The sequence below is a fragment of the Ochotona curzoniae genome, unplaced genomic scaffold (genome assembly GCF_017591425.1).
Source record: "Ochotona curzoniae isolate NIBS_2020 unplaced genomic scaffold, NIBS_Ocur_1.0 contig_291, whole genome shotgun sequence".
NCBI classification, from domain to species: domain Eukaryota; kingdom Metazoa; phylum Chordata; class Mammalia; order Lagomorpha; family Ochotonidae; genus Ochotona; species Ochotona curzoniae.
The window spans coordinates 3,359,081-3,372,533 of NW_024465649.1; the positions used below are offsets into that span (position 1 = coordinate 3,359,081).

General features: G+C 40.1%; 1 protein-coding gene across 1 annotated transcript in view; it reads right to left on the minus strand.

Moving 5' to 3' along the window:
• Positions 1–13,453, minus strand: part of ROR1 (receptor tyrosine kinase like orphan receptor 1) — a 390,042-nt gene that overhangs the window by 15,837 nt on the left and 360,752 nt on the right. Inside the window, exon 8 of the mRNA XM_040978422.1 lies at positions 2,763–2,974. Within this exon, the coding sequence (XP_040834356.1) occupies positions 2,763–2,974 (212 nt within the window). The remainder of the gene's footprint in view (positions 1–2,762; positions 2,975–13,453) is intronic.

The following is a 13,453-nucleotide window of genomic DNA, read 5'->3' on the forward strand; positions in this document are numbered from 1 at the left end:
TCATATTTTATCTCTTCCAAGGTCTCTTTCTCTGAGCTTGGGGGACATTACTGCATCTATTGTTGAGTTTCAGTTACCCTGGTGGTATAATAGTGATGATATTTCTGCCCATATATAATGGCCATGAATACTGGATGAGATAATGGAAGTATACTGCTAATATACTTAGCATTATGTGTTGATCAATATAGATTAGATTTCTCCATTTAAGCCCAAAGCTCTTTGAGATGTCTGTTGGACATCATGTGTTGTAAACAAACCTCCAGTAAAATGTGATTAAGATGTTCATTAAGGCTAACCTACAAACTTCATCTTTTTTTGCCTTTTCAAAATATTTTTAATGTTCATTTTACACGAAAGGCAGAGAGAAATGGAGATAGAAATTTTTCCATCTGCTGGTTCACTCTCCAAATACCCACAACAGCAGGACTCAGCCAGGCCAAAACTAGGAAGCTGGAATTCAATCTGGGTTTCCTATGTGGGTGGTAAGGATCTAAGTATTGAGCCATTACCTGCCACCTCCCAGAGTACACTTTACTAGGAAGCTGGAACCAGAAACAGAGCTGGGACTAGAACCCAGGTACCCCAGTATGTCTTAAGAACAGTCTAAACCAGTGCACCAAATGCCCAACTCAAATGCAACACTTTTCCCTAAATGGGATCAATGGTTCCTTTGTTCCTTGCCACAGCAATAAGGAAACCATCTTCCCATGGTGATGGTTGTCACAGTGTGTGACCTCTTGCATTACACTAAGCTGGGTTTCCACGGTTCTGGCATTTCTAAGACTTCTGAACATTTCCTAACAGAAGTGACAGGGGAAGAATCTCATGTAATATTGGCTAATTGCACTAGAGGCTTGAAGTCTTGTGGTACGCCAAAGCATCTTCAAGGCCAGATTTTACCTAGTGGCAGTTGGCAGGAAGGAGCAAGTGTGATGCTACCTAGAAATCCATAATGCATGAAATCAGCCAGCTGGAGGGTAGGATTCAAAAGAGTCAAACTCCCACCTCCATACATCGTCAGAGTCACTGTGTGAGCTCTATCATATTTTGAGTTTGTGGAATTAAAAACAAAAGCATAGTATTTATTCAAAAGGCAGAGTCACATATACAGAGAAACAGAGCAGCCTTTCATCCCCTGGTTCATTCCCTAAATGGCCACAACATGGGTCTGAGGGGATGGCATTCTTGAGTCATCTTCCATAGCCTTCCCAAGGACATTACAAGGGGAGTAAGTCAGAGGCAGGGCAGCCAGGACTCAAATTTGCATTCTTATGGGAAGAGAACAATAATGGCTTTGCTTGATACAACTTGAAGTTGAATATTTAACACTCTAGGTATATCACATCCTCACTAGCAAATACGAATTTACAGTAGTACAAATGTTTGCAAGATGTATGAACAAAATAAGATAAAGGTTCTATGTCAGTTCACTTAGGCTACTACATTTATTAGAGCAGAGGATTACTTAATATGAATGTGATAACATCCCACAAAATTTTATTGAAAGTGGTGTATCTCCCTTTTTATAAGGATTAAAAGAATAATAGATGGTCATGCCTCCTTAGAGAAGGTAAATATGTAAATGCTCCCTCGGAATTGGAACAAGAAAAGACAAGATTCTTTTACAACAACCCTAAGTTATTTAAGTGAAATTTCTGTGCTAGAGGCATGGGTCTGAAGTGTTGCTTTTCCTGAGAGAAAGCCCTGTTGTATTTCAGTTTCAAGATGCAGCACGGATGCTCTGTGTAAGGTGAGGGAGGGTTCATGACCTAGGTTCCTTGCCAGGACCTCCAGCAACCCAATGTTGAAAGATGTGCAGGGAATGCAAAGAGAAGTGTGTGACTAGGCACAGAGGGGAAGGACTGAAGTGGGTTATCCTACAAGGAGCATTCAAAGGCTGCTGTAAGGACAGCGCATCTCTAGGAATGCAAAGAGAAAGCTGATTAAGTTAGGCATGAAAAGGATTTTTAAATTATGAAAACAATACAAGATTGACTTATCATTTCTAAGTATTCAGTGGAGCATTTTAACTAGCTGTACTCTGTTGGATAATAAAAATGACTCAGGCACATTGAGGTTTGTGAACGAATCTCACAGCTGGGTTGGAAGAGGATGGCATTTCTTTTTTTCTTTTTTTAAAAAAAAGATTAATTGGAAAGAGTGACAGAGAGTGAGAGACAGGGAGAGAGAGAGAGAGAAGGAGAGATTTCTGTTCTGTGGGATCATTCCTCAAACAGCCACAACAGGGCAAAAGTGGGCCAAAGCCAGGAACCGCAAATTCTATCCAAGTCTCCTACACAGGTGGTAGGGACCCAAGTACTTGGAAGCCATCTTCTACTGCTTTCCTGAGGGCATTAGCAGGAAGCTGGATCAGAAGTGCTGCTCAGATATAGGATGCCAGCACTGCAAATGGCAGCTTAACCTCATGTACCAAAACACTGGACTATATAATCTCCTTGAGAATTCAGAATCACTCCTCACACTCCGAGTTCTGTGGACTGGCTGCAATGGTCTACAGATGGCTGCTGGCCCTGCCACCCTATAGGAAGGGGTAATGTGGACGGCCAGCCACTGATGAGGACGTACTCAGGGAGTAGGCACAAGCTGCCTTGGGCAACGTCGGGCTACATTTACTGAAAATAAACTATTACTTGTGAGATTCTGATCCTGTATTGTTTCATTTGTAGGCTTAGGAAGGTGATAATGTGCTTTAATCTAAACCCCAGGGAGTACACGCAGTGCTGTCCTGCTCACTTTACCTTGGGTTTATAAGCATTCAGCATCGACATCTCCACATTTTGGCCTCTCACATGCTTTGGTTGCCTCTGGACTGGTGGTGATGATGACTTCTGGTTATTGCGGCACACACAAATGAAGAAGAAGAGTAATGCAATGGCCAGCGGGATGGTAACACTTGGCACCAGAATGTACAGGATTTCCATTTTATTCTTCTCTTTGGAGTCCTTTGAATCTGGGTGCAGAAATAAATGAAAAAAGTCAGCATTATATTCATTAAAATACCATGTATAATATTACACTGCTCAGTTTAAAATGAACTTCTTCTATATACACAAATCCACTGTGAAGGCAAAAAAAAAAGAATCTATTGCTTATTGCAATTTGTTTCTATCAAACTTTCAATGTAATTTATTAAAGTTTAAAAGTTTAAAGTTCAAACGTTTAAAAATTGCAAAGAAACATTCTAAAGACTCTATATGTGTGTGCATTGTATCTGCTGTCGCCTTTCTCACAGCAGACCTGCATTTCTCTAACACCTTAGAAGTTAAACGCCACGTGAACGGACTGTATACATCCAAGAGCCTTAAGTGTGGACCTCAAAGCTCTTCTTCCATTGGCTGCCAGCCCAGATCCACCACTGCAATAGGGTGCTGTAAAAATCATGTTCTTGCCTTGAGTGGTTTGGACTAACAAGGCCAATCCTACGTTCCAGAATCAACATTGCTCCTAAGAGCCAAAGAGCCATCAGCCTTCCGACAGAGGGGCCGGAAGTCTGTCTGATGAGCTGTGTGACCTGAATAATTAGGAACGTCTCTAAGTCTCACATTTTCTCATCTACAGAAGTGAAGTATCTGTTTTGGAATGGTGTCTACAATTTCATCCCATACAGCAGCCCTGTACAGCTTGACACACTTCTGAAACCCTAGAATTCTTCTTAAATGGTTTCATATGAACCCAATAATTATATGTGCTAACACTTTGAAGTACATTTCTGAAATCTTATACATCCACTTTCTCATTACTTGGCAAAGAATATAAACTATATAGAAGGATATGAGGTATACTTTTCTTTTCTTTTTTTCTTTTTTTTTTTTTTTTTTTTGCTTGGAGTCTGACCATCTAAGCCAAATACTTAGGGTATATATTATTAATAAAAGAATCATTGTATGTGGGGCCAGTGTTTTATATGATGCTGGTATCACATATGAACACTGGTTTGGATCTCAGATGCTCCACTTCTGATTCAGCTCACCAATGTGCCTGGCAAAGCAAAGGCGACCTCATGTGGGAGACCTCATGGAATTCAGGCTGCTGGTTTCAGCCTAGCCCAGCCCTGATTGTTGCGGCCATTTGGGGAGTGAACCAACAGATGTAAGATCTCTCTGTGTGTTTCTTCCCCTCTCCCCATATCTCTGCCTTTCAAACAAACAGATAAATGTTTAAAATTACAATACACTAATTAGAGGGGTGACATAATGACATGCTCTGATAATCAGGGCCATCTTTCCTTCTTAAAAATTACCTTTATTTGTTCAAAAGAGAGCACGGGAGTGAGAGTGAGATCTTCTATACACTGACTTACTCCCTAATGCCCATTATGAGGGATTTAGCCAATTCAAAGCCAGGAGACAGAAACTCCAGCCAGCTCTCCCACGTGAATAGCAGGGACTTGAGCCATCACATTCTGTTTCCTAGGCACGTCAATAGGAAGCTGGATAGGAAGTAGAGATGAGACTTGACCCCAGGGATGTGAGCATCCCAAGCTCTGGCTTTACTTACCACACCATGATGCCTGCCCCAGCTACCTTTATTTTCTTATTTTTAAAGATTTATTTATTTTTACTTAGAAAGAAAGATTTTACAGAGAGAGGAAGAGACAAAGAGAGGCACGCTTCAAATGCCTACAACAACCAGAGCTGAGCCCATCTGAAGCCAAGAAGATGGAGTTTCTTCTTTCCAGGTCTCCCACATGGATGCAGGGACCTAAAGAGTTAACACATCCTTCCCTGCTTTCCCAGGCCATAAACAGGGATCTGAATCAGGAGTGGATCAGCTGGGAGATGAACTAGTGCCCATATAGGATTTAAGTGCTCCCAGGTAGAGGTTTAGACTACAAGATCATCTTGCTGGTCTCTGCCCAGCAATCTTTCTCTGGGAAACAAATAGTGAAAATCATTTTTCCACAAATTCATTTTCTTCTCCCAACCAATTCCATATGATCGATAACATCATGATCCCCATTTTTATAGATAAGGAAGCAGAAAGACAGAGTGGTTAGGCAACTGCTTGAAGACATCCAGCTAGTAAGTAAAAAGCCGAGACTTTTTCATGCTTCCCATTATAGATACCAAACCGCATAGCCAGCACTTGAGACTGGTTATTTTCTATATCTGTTTTATCATGAGTTCATCTTGGATATAGGAAAGATGAAGGGCATCTGAAAGGTGAGGAAGATCACTGAACAGGTGTGCTTTGCTGGAGGTCATTCCAGATCACTGGCAGCCAGGCAACTTAGTATGACTGTGTTTACATAAGCGGATACATTGTCTGTACACAGATGGAAATGAAGGCACCACCTGAGTGCTAGCCTCTCGAGCACAGGGCCTGGTGTGTATGAATATGTATATGTGTATATATCTACAGTCGGCCCTCCAGGTCCGTGAGTGCTACAGCTGCAAATCCAACCAACCATAGCTAGAAAACATTTGAAAAATAAACCCAGTTGTGTCTGTTATGAATTGATTTAGCCTTTTACATTTATTATCACTTATTTATTTGAGAGTGTGGAGTGGAGAGAGAGAGAGAGAAAGCAAGCAAAGGAGTACACATGTGCTTTCCCAACCAGGAGGCTGGGATACAACCTAGGTCTCTCATGTGGGTGGCAGGAGCCGTCACTTGGGCAATCATCACTCCCTCCCATGGTCTACAATACTGGAAGCTAGAGTCTGGAGGTGCAACTGAGCCCACTCTCTCCCACATGTTTTCTCTTTCCTTGCCATTATTACTCCCAAAATGCAGTAGGACAAGCATAGCATTTCAACTGTATTAAGCATTACAAGTAAGGTAACATGATATCAAGTATGTTGTGTGAGGAGTTTATATATAAACATCATGCTGTTTTCTATGTGACTTGTGCACCTGCAGGTTTTAGTATGGTGGGGTCCTTAGGATGACTGAGTGGATCCGTATGCACACACACACACATCTGCGAATGCACTTTAGAGCCAACGTAGCAGAAAAAGGGATGTGTGCATTTGAATCAGACACCTTTGAATGCTCCCTTTGTCATGCTCCAGGTGACCTTCAGTAGACACATGACAACTCTTAGCAAGTTCATTTGGAAAAGGGGGAAGGATAATATCTATTTTTTAGAATTGTTTCAATAAGTAGAGCATATCTGTTTCAGTTCCTGTTACAACTCACTCACTCAATGTTTACCTTTAATGTAGAAGAAGATTCAGGGATAAATGTTTTGGGCTGGAAATTTTAAACAGCCTGAAGCAAGAGTCAGCCCCTCTGATTTCCATTTTCTTATTTATTCAGTTGGAATAATACCTGCTCTACCAATCTTACTTGGCTAATGTGAGAATCCAATGAGACAATATTCATGAAAGAACCTCGGATAATTGAAAATTGCCAAACTGTCTTTGAGTGCTAGGATACTGTTAACAATGTAAACCTTTTTCAAATTTCTTAGTATCCCACAGCAGGGGGGCGGGCGGATGTCTTTATTGTTATTCTTGGATTTTCACTGAAATCATAATGAGCGTAACAATCACAAAAGGAACGAGGCTAGATTAGTACTAATGCAGCACTAGTCATTTTTCCAGTCTAGATTTTAGGAACAAGAGAAAGAGTTTCATCTGCCTGGCAACAAAGGACTGTCCTGCATTTATTCCCTATCAGGTTATGCACAGACAGCTTTTTTTTTTTTTCATAAGCAGAGTTCTGGGACAAATCTTCCTGTAGGTTTGCAGGAGAGCAAGCTACAAGAAGCTCAATCCTTTAAACACATTCACACTTGGCTCCTTCTGATTACCCAGAGGACATGCAAATGAGTACAAGGGGTGCAGTGTCTCCTTGCCAAGTGTAATAATCAAATAGAACAATATGTGGTCATGTTGGAAGTGACAGAAAACAAATTCAGGCCTATTGTAAGACTATGGTAAAACAAGCTCCCTTGCTAGCTGTCCATTTAGCAAGGAGAGTCAATCTTTGGTTAAAACAAAAACAAAAAACCAACCAAATAAAAAAGCCTTCCATAAAGTACTGTATAGGACATTAACCTTACTATAATAAAAAACTTAAAAACTGGCCCTGGTCTTGTCTTTCTTAAATTTGCTAGTATTTTTAGCCTTCATTTTAAACCTGATACTTTGGTTTATCCTGATTTTGCACATTGAAAACCTAAGGCTGAAAAGCCACAAAGTAGTAGTGTCTGGGTCAGAACACAATGCTTCTATCCTTTTACAATTATAGTTATATTACTAACCTAATTGGCACTAAAATATTAGACACAGAAGTGGTTTTCTTTTTTATTCTTCTTAACAGTTCAAGGATCCTTTCAATGAAGACTAAAATTGAGTCAAGATTACACTATTTTTAAACAATCAGCATTACTCCTGCTACTCACTTGAAAGAGTAATGGAAACCTCCAGTGCATTGCAGAGAAAATTGGCTGAAAATTAGAATAGTGAAGACTTTTAATACTTTTTAGTAAGAGTTTAAAAATAAAATGAACATATTAGTTACACCAAGTTAAATACTTGGGATTTTTGAACCAATAATTTAGTCTGGATCACATGACTAATTTCCTTTTAAAAATCAACAACTTGGTATCATAGTTCAAATCTGACACTCCTGCTTTATTTTTAAAATGAAATCCAATACTTTGATCAGTAATTAAACATAATGGAGAAAGTATTGCTTTCTTATCTTGGGATTTAAAGCAAGATAAACATAATTTCTTATTCAGATGGTACCTGTATAAAATAAAACATCATTTGGGATACTACTTTGAGTTGAAACAACAAAAAGATTCGTTTTTAAATATGGCAAAGACTGGAATAAATCTTACAGGATCTTAGAGTTCCACGGAGCTGAATGTTTGGAGTATGATGTCTAAAATTAAGAATCATAGGAAAGTAACGAGAATCACACACCCTTATTATTTGAAAGTTACAAAATATCTGTGGTAGATAGGGGCCTACCCTGGTGATTGCAAGCTATGCCAGAAGCCACATGGGGATGAGTGGCAGTTAGGTCCTCAGTAGGCATCCTGCCATAGGCACGCCCTCTCTCAACTTGATGATGGAAATATTAGATGGATGATCTAAGCCTTGTGAATTCTCAAATGAATTCTTTAGAGAACACTAAGTAGGCCTTACATAACGTGAGTGGACTTTGTTCTCTGCAGAATGTGGTTGAACTACAATGAATTAGGGGTTGCAGCTCATTTGTGAGCACCTGAGACAAATTTCTGAAACAAGAATTTATACCTGCTCACTGAAAATTCTTCATAAACTCTTTAGAGCCTAAGTCTCCCTGCTTTGAAAGGAAAGATTTTGATTTGTCTTTTCTTAATTCTTCAAAATGAAGCCATGAGTTACAGAAGTATAATGTAAAGTTTACCATCGGAACCCTTTGTGATTGTATAGTCCAATAATGTTATGTACATTTGCAGTATGCAACTGATTTTCAGAACCTTCTCACCTTGTAAAACTGAAACTCACCTTGAATACTTCTGTACATCCCCAGGCCCCTCACCATCAGCAAGCATCTTTTATTTTCTGTTTCCGGATTTTACTATGGGTGTTTGGATTAGTTTCACCTTGTAGCTATTGTGAAAAATGTTGCAATGAACATGCATATGCCTATATCTTTTTTGAGGTTCTGTTTTCAAATTTAGGTAAATACATAGTAGTGGAGTTTCTGTACCACATGGCAATTCAATTTTAAAAATTTCAAAACAGCTGTACCATTTTATAGCCACATTAACAGTGCACAATGGTTCCAATATCTCCACACCTTCACTAGCACTTTATATTCTCTGTTTTTCTTTTGATGGTGATCATTTTCATGAATGTGAGGTAGTATCTCATAGGAGGTGCTTTTCTGCAATGATTAGTGCCATAAGTCTTTTGACATGCTCATCAGCTATCTATCTTCTTTGGGGAAATGTCTATTCAGCCCTTTGTCAATTTTTAATTGTTCAACCTATTTTAAAAATGTATCTGATGACCAGAAGAAAGAAAGAAAGTAGAGCTCTACCCTCTGCTGGTTCACTCTCTTAAATAATAGCAAAGGTAGGGCATGGGCCAGGAGGAAGCCAGGAACCAGGAACGCACTGAGTCTCCTTCAAGAGTGGCAAGACTCCGTATTACCATCTGTTGTCCTAGAGCGTACATTAGCAGAAAGCTGCCATTGGAAGCACAGCTGGGACTTGATTCCCGTTACTCTGAAATGGGATGTGGACATCCCAAGTAATGTTTTAACTGCTTGTCCCTGTCCACTTTTCAACTGAATTAATATTCAAAATTCAACCTAAACCTTAAATCTCTTTGGTGTTTGCCAGGATTACTTTGGAGTGATGGACGAGAGACATTTAAACCTTAGCCAAATATTGATCAATTGTCTCTAATGACTCCTAATTTTCATGTAGACATGATGGAGAGCTGAATATATCTGTAATTCATCATGCACTTTATTAGGTAAAGTTAATCAGCAACTCAACATCAAGCTATAGAAGGCTATACTTAAGGAAAACCACCCATTCAACATTAATATTGATAATGATAATATTGATTAATCATGATTATCAAACTTGTAACAGGCCTATGTTTAGGCAAGAAGCCTGCTTAAATTTAGAAATAAAATTTTACATAGTCATCCACAGCAGATGAAAATAATGAACCCAAACTAGCAGCTAACCTTCTACAGTCTAGCACGCAGTTAAATTTAAAACATTGCTTATGAGATCCATGATTGGACAAGTCCAAATCATTGTTGATGTGGTCAAACAAAACAGCCTCAAAACAGTACCAATAAGTTTTAGAGGACATGTAAAGGTTCAGTTGCAGTCAGCAAATAGAATACTTCAAAACCTCCAACAGCTTCACATGTGGCACCAATAGCAACATAATGGGCTTCATTGGGGATTCTAGGTAATGATCAAGAATAGCATGGTCTTCTACCTGTTGTATTAAAAAAACACTGAAAAGTGTCTTGTTTACTAAGAATCATGGTTTTAAGGAGGATTTTAAAAGAGCAAGAAATGCGAGAGGAGGAGAATGGGTAAGGAGGAGGTGCTAGCTGGCTTTGAGAGCAAAGAGAAAATCAAATGAAAGAGTAAATGTCTTCAAAGATGAATGACAAATGACAACAGAGGTTACAAACCAGATCCAGTCTACAAGCATGCTCTCTCTCAGTTTTTTCTCTTTCTTAAAACAAAAACAAAACCTGAGTAAGTGGCCATTATCTACAATGATCAGATTTTGCATGTGAGTTTTGACTGTGATTTTAAAAAGCTAGAATGTTCGAGTATTGGAAGCCACTCCATTAACCACTTTGAAAGGGGACATTTTCCCTGTCACTAGAGATGCCTGGTGAATACATCAGGCTGAGGTTGGATAATCCCTATGGTTCCCCGCAAGGTTCTTCTGGTTTTATAAATGGAGTTGGTGTGACATAGGCCCCTACCTACTGAACTCATATTCTCCCACAGCAACTTAAAGTCAACAATGGTATTTACCTCATTTTCCTCAGTCCCCCAGTCTAGTCTCAATCCTTTTCTACTCAACTTCATGCCCGAAGATTATCTTTATGGGTAATACAAATGAGTACTCTGGAGTTCTGGCTGCCAGTGAGAGGCACTGGCAGGAGAAGGATGGCATGAAGAGAGCATGGTTGACATGCTTGTTCCCCTGGCTTCCTCCATGCCAGGTACCTGAAGGTTGGCGTCATTCTAGGCACCTGCTAGGTGGTGGGCCTGGAGGGTTAAGAGCTTTCTAAAGTGTATCACCAAAGTGGCTTAAGCACTGGGATGCAACGCTTGTGGATACATACTGGAACAAATAATGCTGATTAAGAAAAAAACAAACCCTCTGACAGAAAGTTATTTTCTGGAAAAAAATGTTGATAGAAAATGACTTAGCTATACTTCTTGGGTCACTGTTGTTCTTTACTTTGGTGAAATATATACAGACTGGAAACTAAAACACGTCTTGGAAATCTTTGTAGCACAAAAATAACTCTTTTTGCAAGCATCAAACTATACAAAGCGGTGCTCTATTCCTTCCTCCTTTACCCCTCCCCACAGTCCAATTCACTGTAATGTTCAATTTTGGTTTGAAGAAATGGCTGAAAGACAAATTGCCTTACAACAGGTCTTCTATGAAATATGGGAGAAGGCTGCTGACAGAGTGAGTTAAAAACTGCAGTGTTCGCAATCTGGAAAACATCTGCCTTGCCCCGAACTGTAAACCACCACGTTGTAGAAAACGGTTTGTGACAAAGCAGAGCCCAGGGTGGGTGTTTGCAGGGTTATGGGACAAGTCGAGGCTATTCAGGCATAGAACTGGGCAGTGTGCCCTTTGGCAAATTACTGCAAGCCCAAGTCTTAAAAGGGAAATACAAAAGCAACAGGCCAGGTATGAAAACTTCAAATGGAGCCAAATGGTTCACTACTTTTCTTACTAATGGGTACTCTTCAGTGATGCTGGTTTAGAAACAAAAACAGCACTGCTGCTGAAAGTTCTGATTGTTTTCTAGAGGGAGAAAACTCCTTCAGGCATGGCTAGGACATGAAATATGGTCTCGAGACTCAATCATGTAAAATAACAATCTCAGGTTTGAACATAAAAAGCAACAGTATAATCAGAATTCTGCCTCCTCAGGTAAACTGAGAAAGCAACCAACATGGGCTTCTCAATTGGTAGGGGAGGGAGAATGAAAACAAGTCAGGTAGCAGAGTACAGCCAAAGGAAAATGGCCAGATGTTTCCACAGGGAGCTCCCCAAGATACAGACATTTCCCTCAGTGCTATCCCCGGAGTCACGCAGAAAAAGCAAAGGAGAAGTGCTACAGCGAAATGGGGAGCCTGGGAGGTGTGACTAGACGACAGCTGCAAAGAATCCAAGCAACATATTTCTTTTCAATTTAGTTTCGCTCCAACTCAAGTTGAACTTGAAGGAGGTCAGGGTGGCCAGAGGTGACTGTGTATCGCTTTGGAAGCTGTGAAATAGGACCTCAGAGCATATGGCCAACGAACTTCAAGAACTGGAGACCAGGGCTTCCAGGAAAGCAAGAGAGATGGATTTTAATGGGCAAAGGTAGACATCATGAGAAGCAGGTGGAGCTGAAGGAGAAACTGGTCCAGACAGGGCTGAATTGAGGTGGAGCCCCCTGGAGTCACAGAATAAATGTTCTTGCGTGTGGCAGGGGGCTCCGATCCTGTAATCCCTGGTCCTGTGAATAAGAAAAATCAATGGGCAGCATGTCAAAGACATGACAAATGTGTAGCCATCCAAGAGAATGCAATCTAAAATTAGTTCTTTTTTTTTTAAGATTTATTTGTTTTTATTTGAAAGGCAAATTAGCAGAGAGAATCTTCTATCCACTGGTTCATTCCCCAGATGGACTCTAAGACTGGAGTTTAGCCAATCCAAAGTTGGGAACCAGAAGCCCCTTCTGGGTTTCTCATATGGGTGCAGGGGCCCAAAGCCCTGAGCTATCCTCCAGTGCTTTCCCACGCCATCAACAGGGAGCTGGATTGGAAGTGGAGCAGTTGAGGCATGAACCAGTACTCATATAGATGCTAGCTCCTGCAGGTATATAATTAGCCTTATTGAGCCATGGCACTGGCCCGTAGAATTAGTGCTTTAAATAGCTGTGCCTGTGGTATACAGAGGACTAGATCTGGAGCCCCATGGACTTGGTCTGAATCTTGGGTTCAGTAGAACTATGCTTCCCCATTAGTAAAACAGAGATGATACTTTTATCTTGGGGTGATTGTGAGGATGACATTAATTATGTCAATACGTTTTGTTGATTATCAACCAAGCCTTATGCAAGATGCTATGTAGAGAACTTAGCAGTAGTCACCATTAAAACATGAAGCATACTGGAAACATGTGACAGCACTTAATGTGGTCCTTATGTACTCGTCAGATTGTTTCGCTAGATTGTAAGCCACATGAGGGCATGTTCTCCTCTGCATTGTTCACAGAGTTCAGAACCTCAGAGATGCCCCACATCTTTATAGGGGAGTCTTAATGACTAAAGAGATCATTGATTAGCCATTCTAATTAATGGCTAGTTAGATGCCTGGGACATAAAGGAAAGGACTACGAGGGTGAAAGGTCAGGTCTTGCCCAAAGTCTCTTTGTTTTTGTTTTGTTTTGTTTTTTCCACTCTAAGTACTTCCTGGACATAAACACACAGTCAAGTCATTTCCCAGAATTTGCAGTAGCCATATTTTCTGTTATTCTTAATTTCACATTCTGTTCTAGAGTGAAAGTTCAAAAATAAAACTATCTGTGGCTGATTGTTCTTCAATGTCTTTATACTAAAAACACAGCAAATGCTCACATTTTCTATTTTGTTAGGCCTCTACTTTTAGTCATACTTAGTTGAAACTGAAACAAAATTTAGCAGTTGGAGAATTGAGAAACCTCATGGAAATTTTGAATTTCCTCCATTTTGACTTAATTAA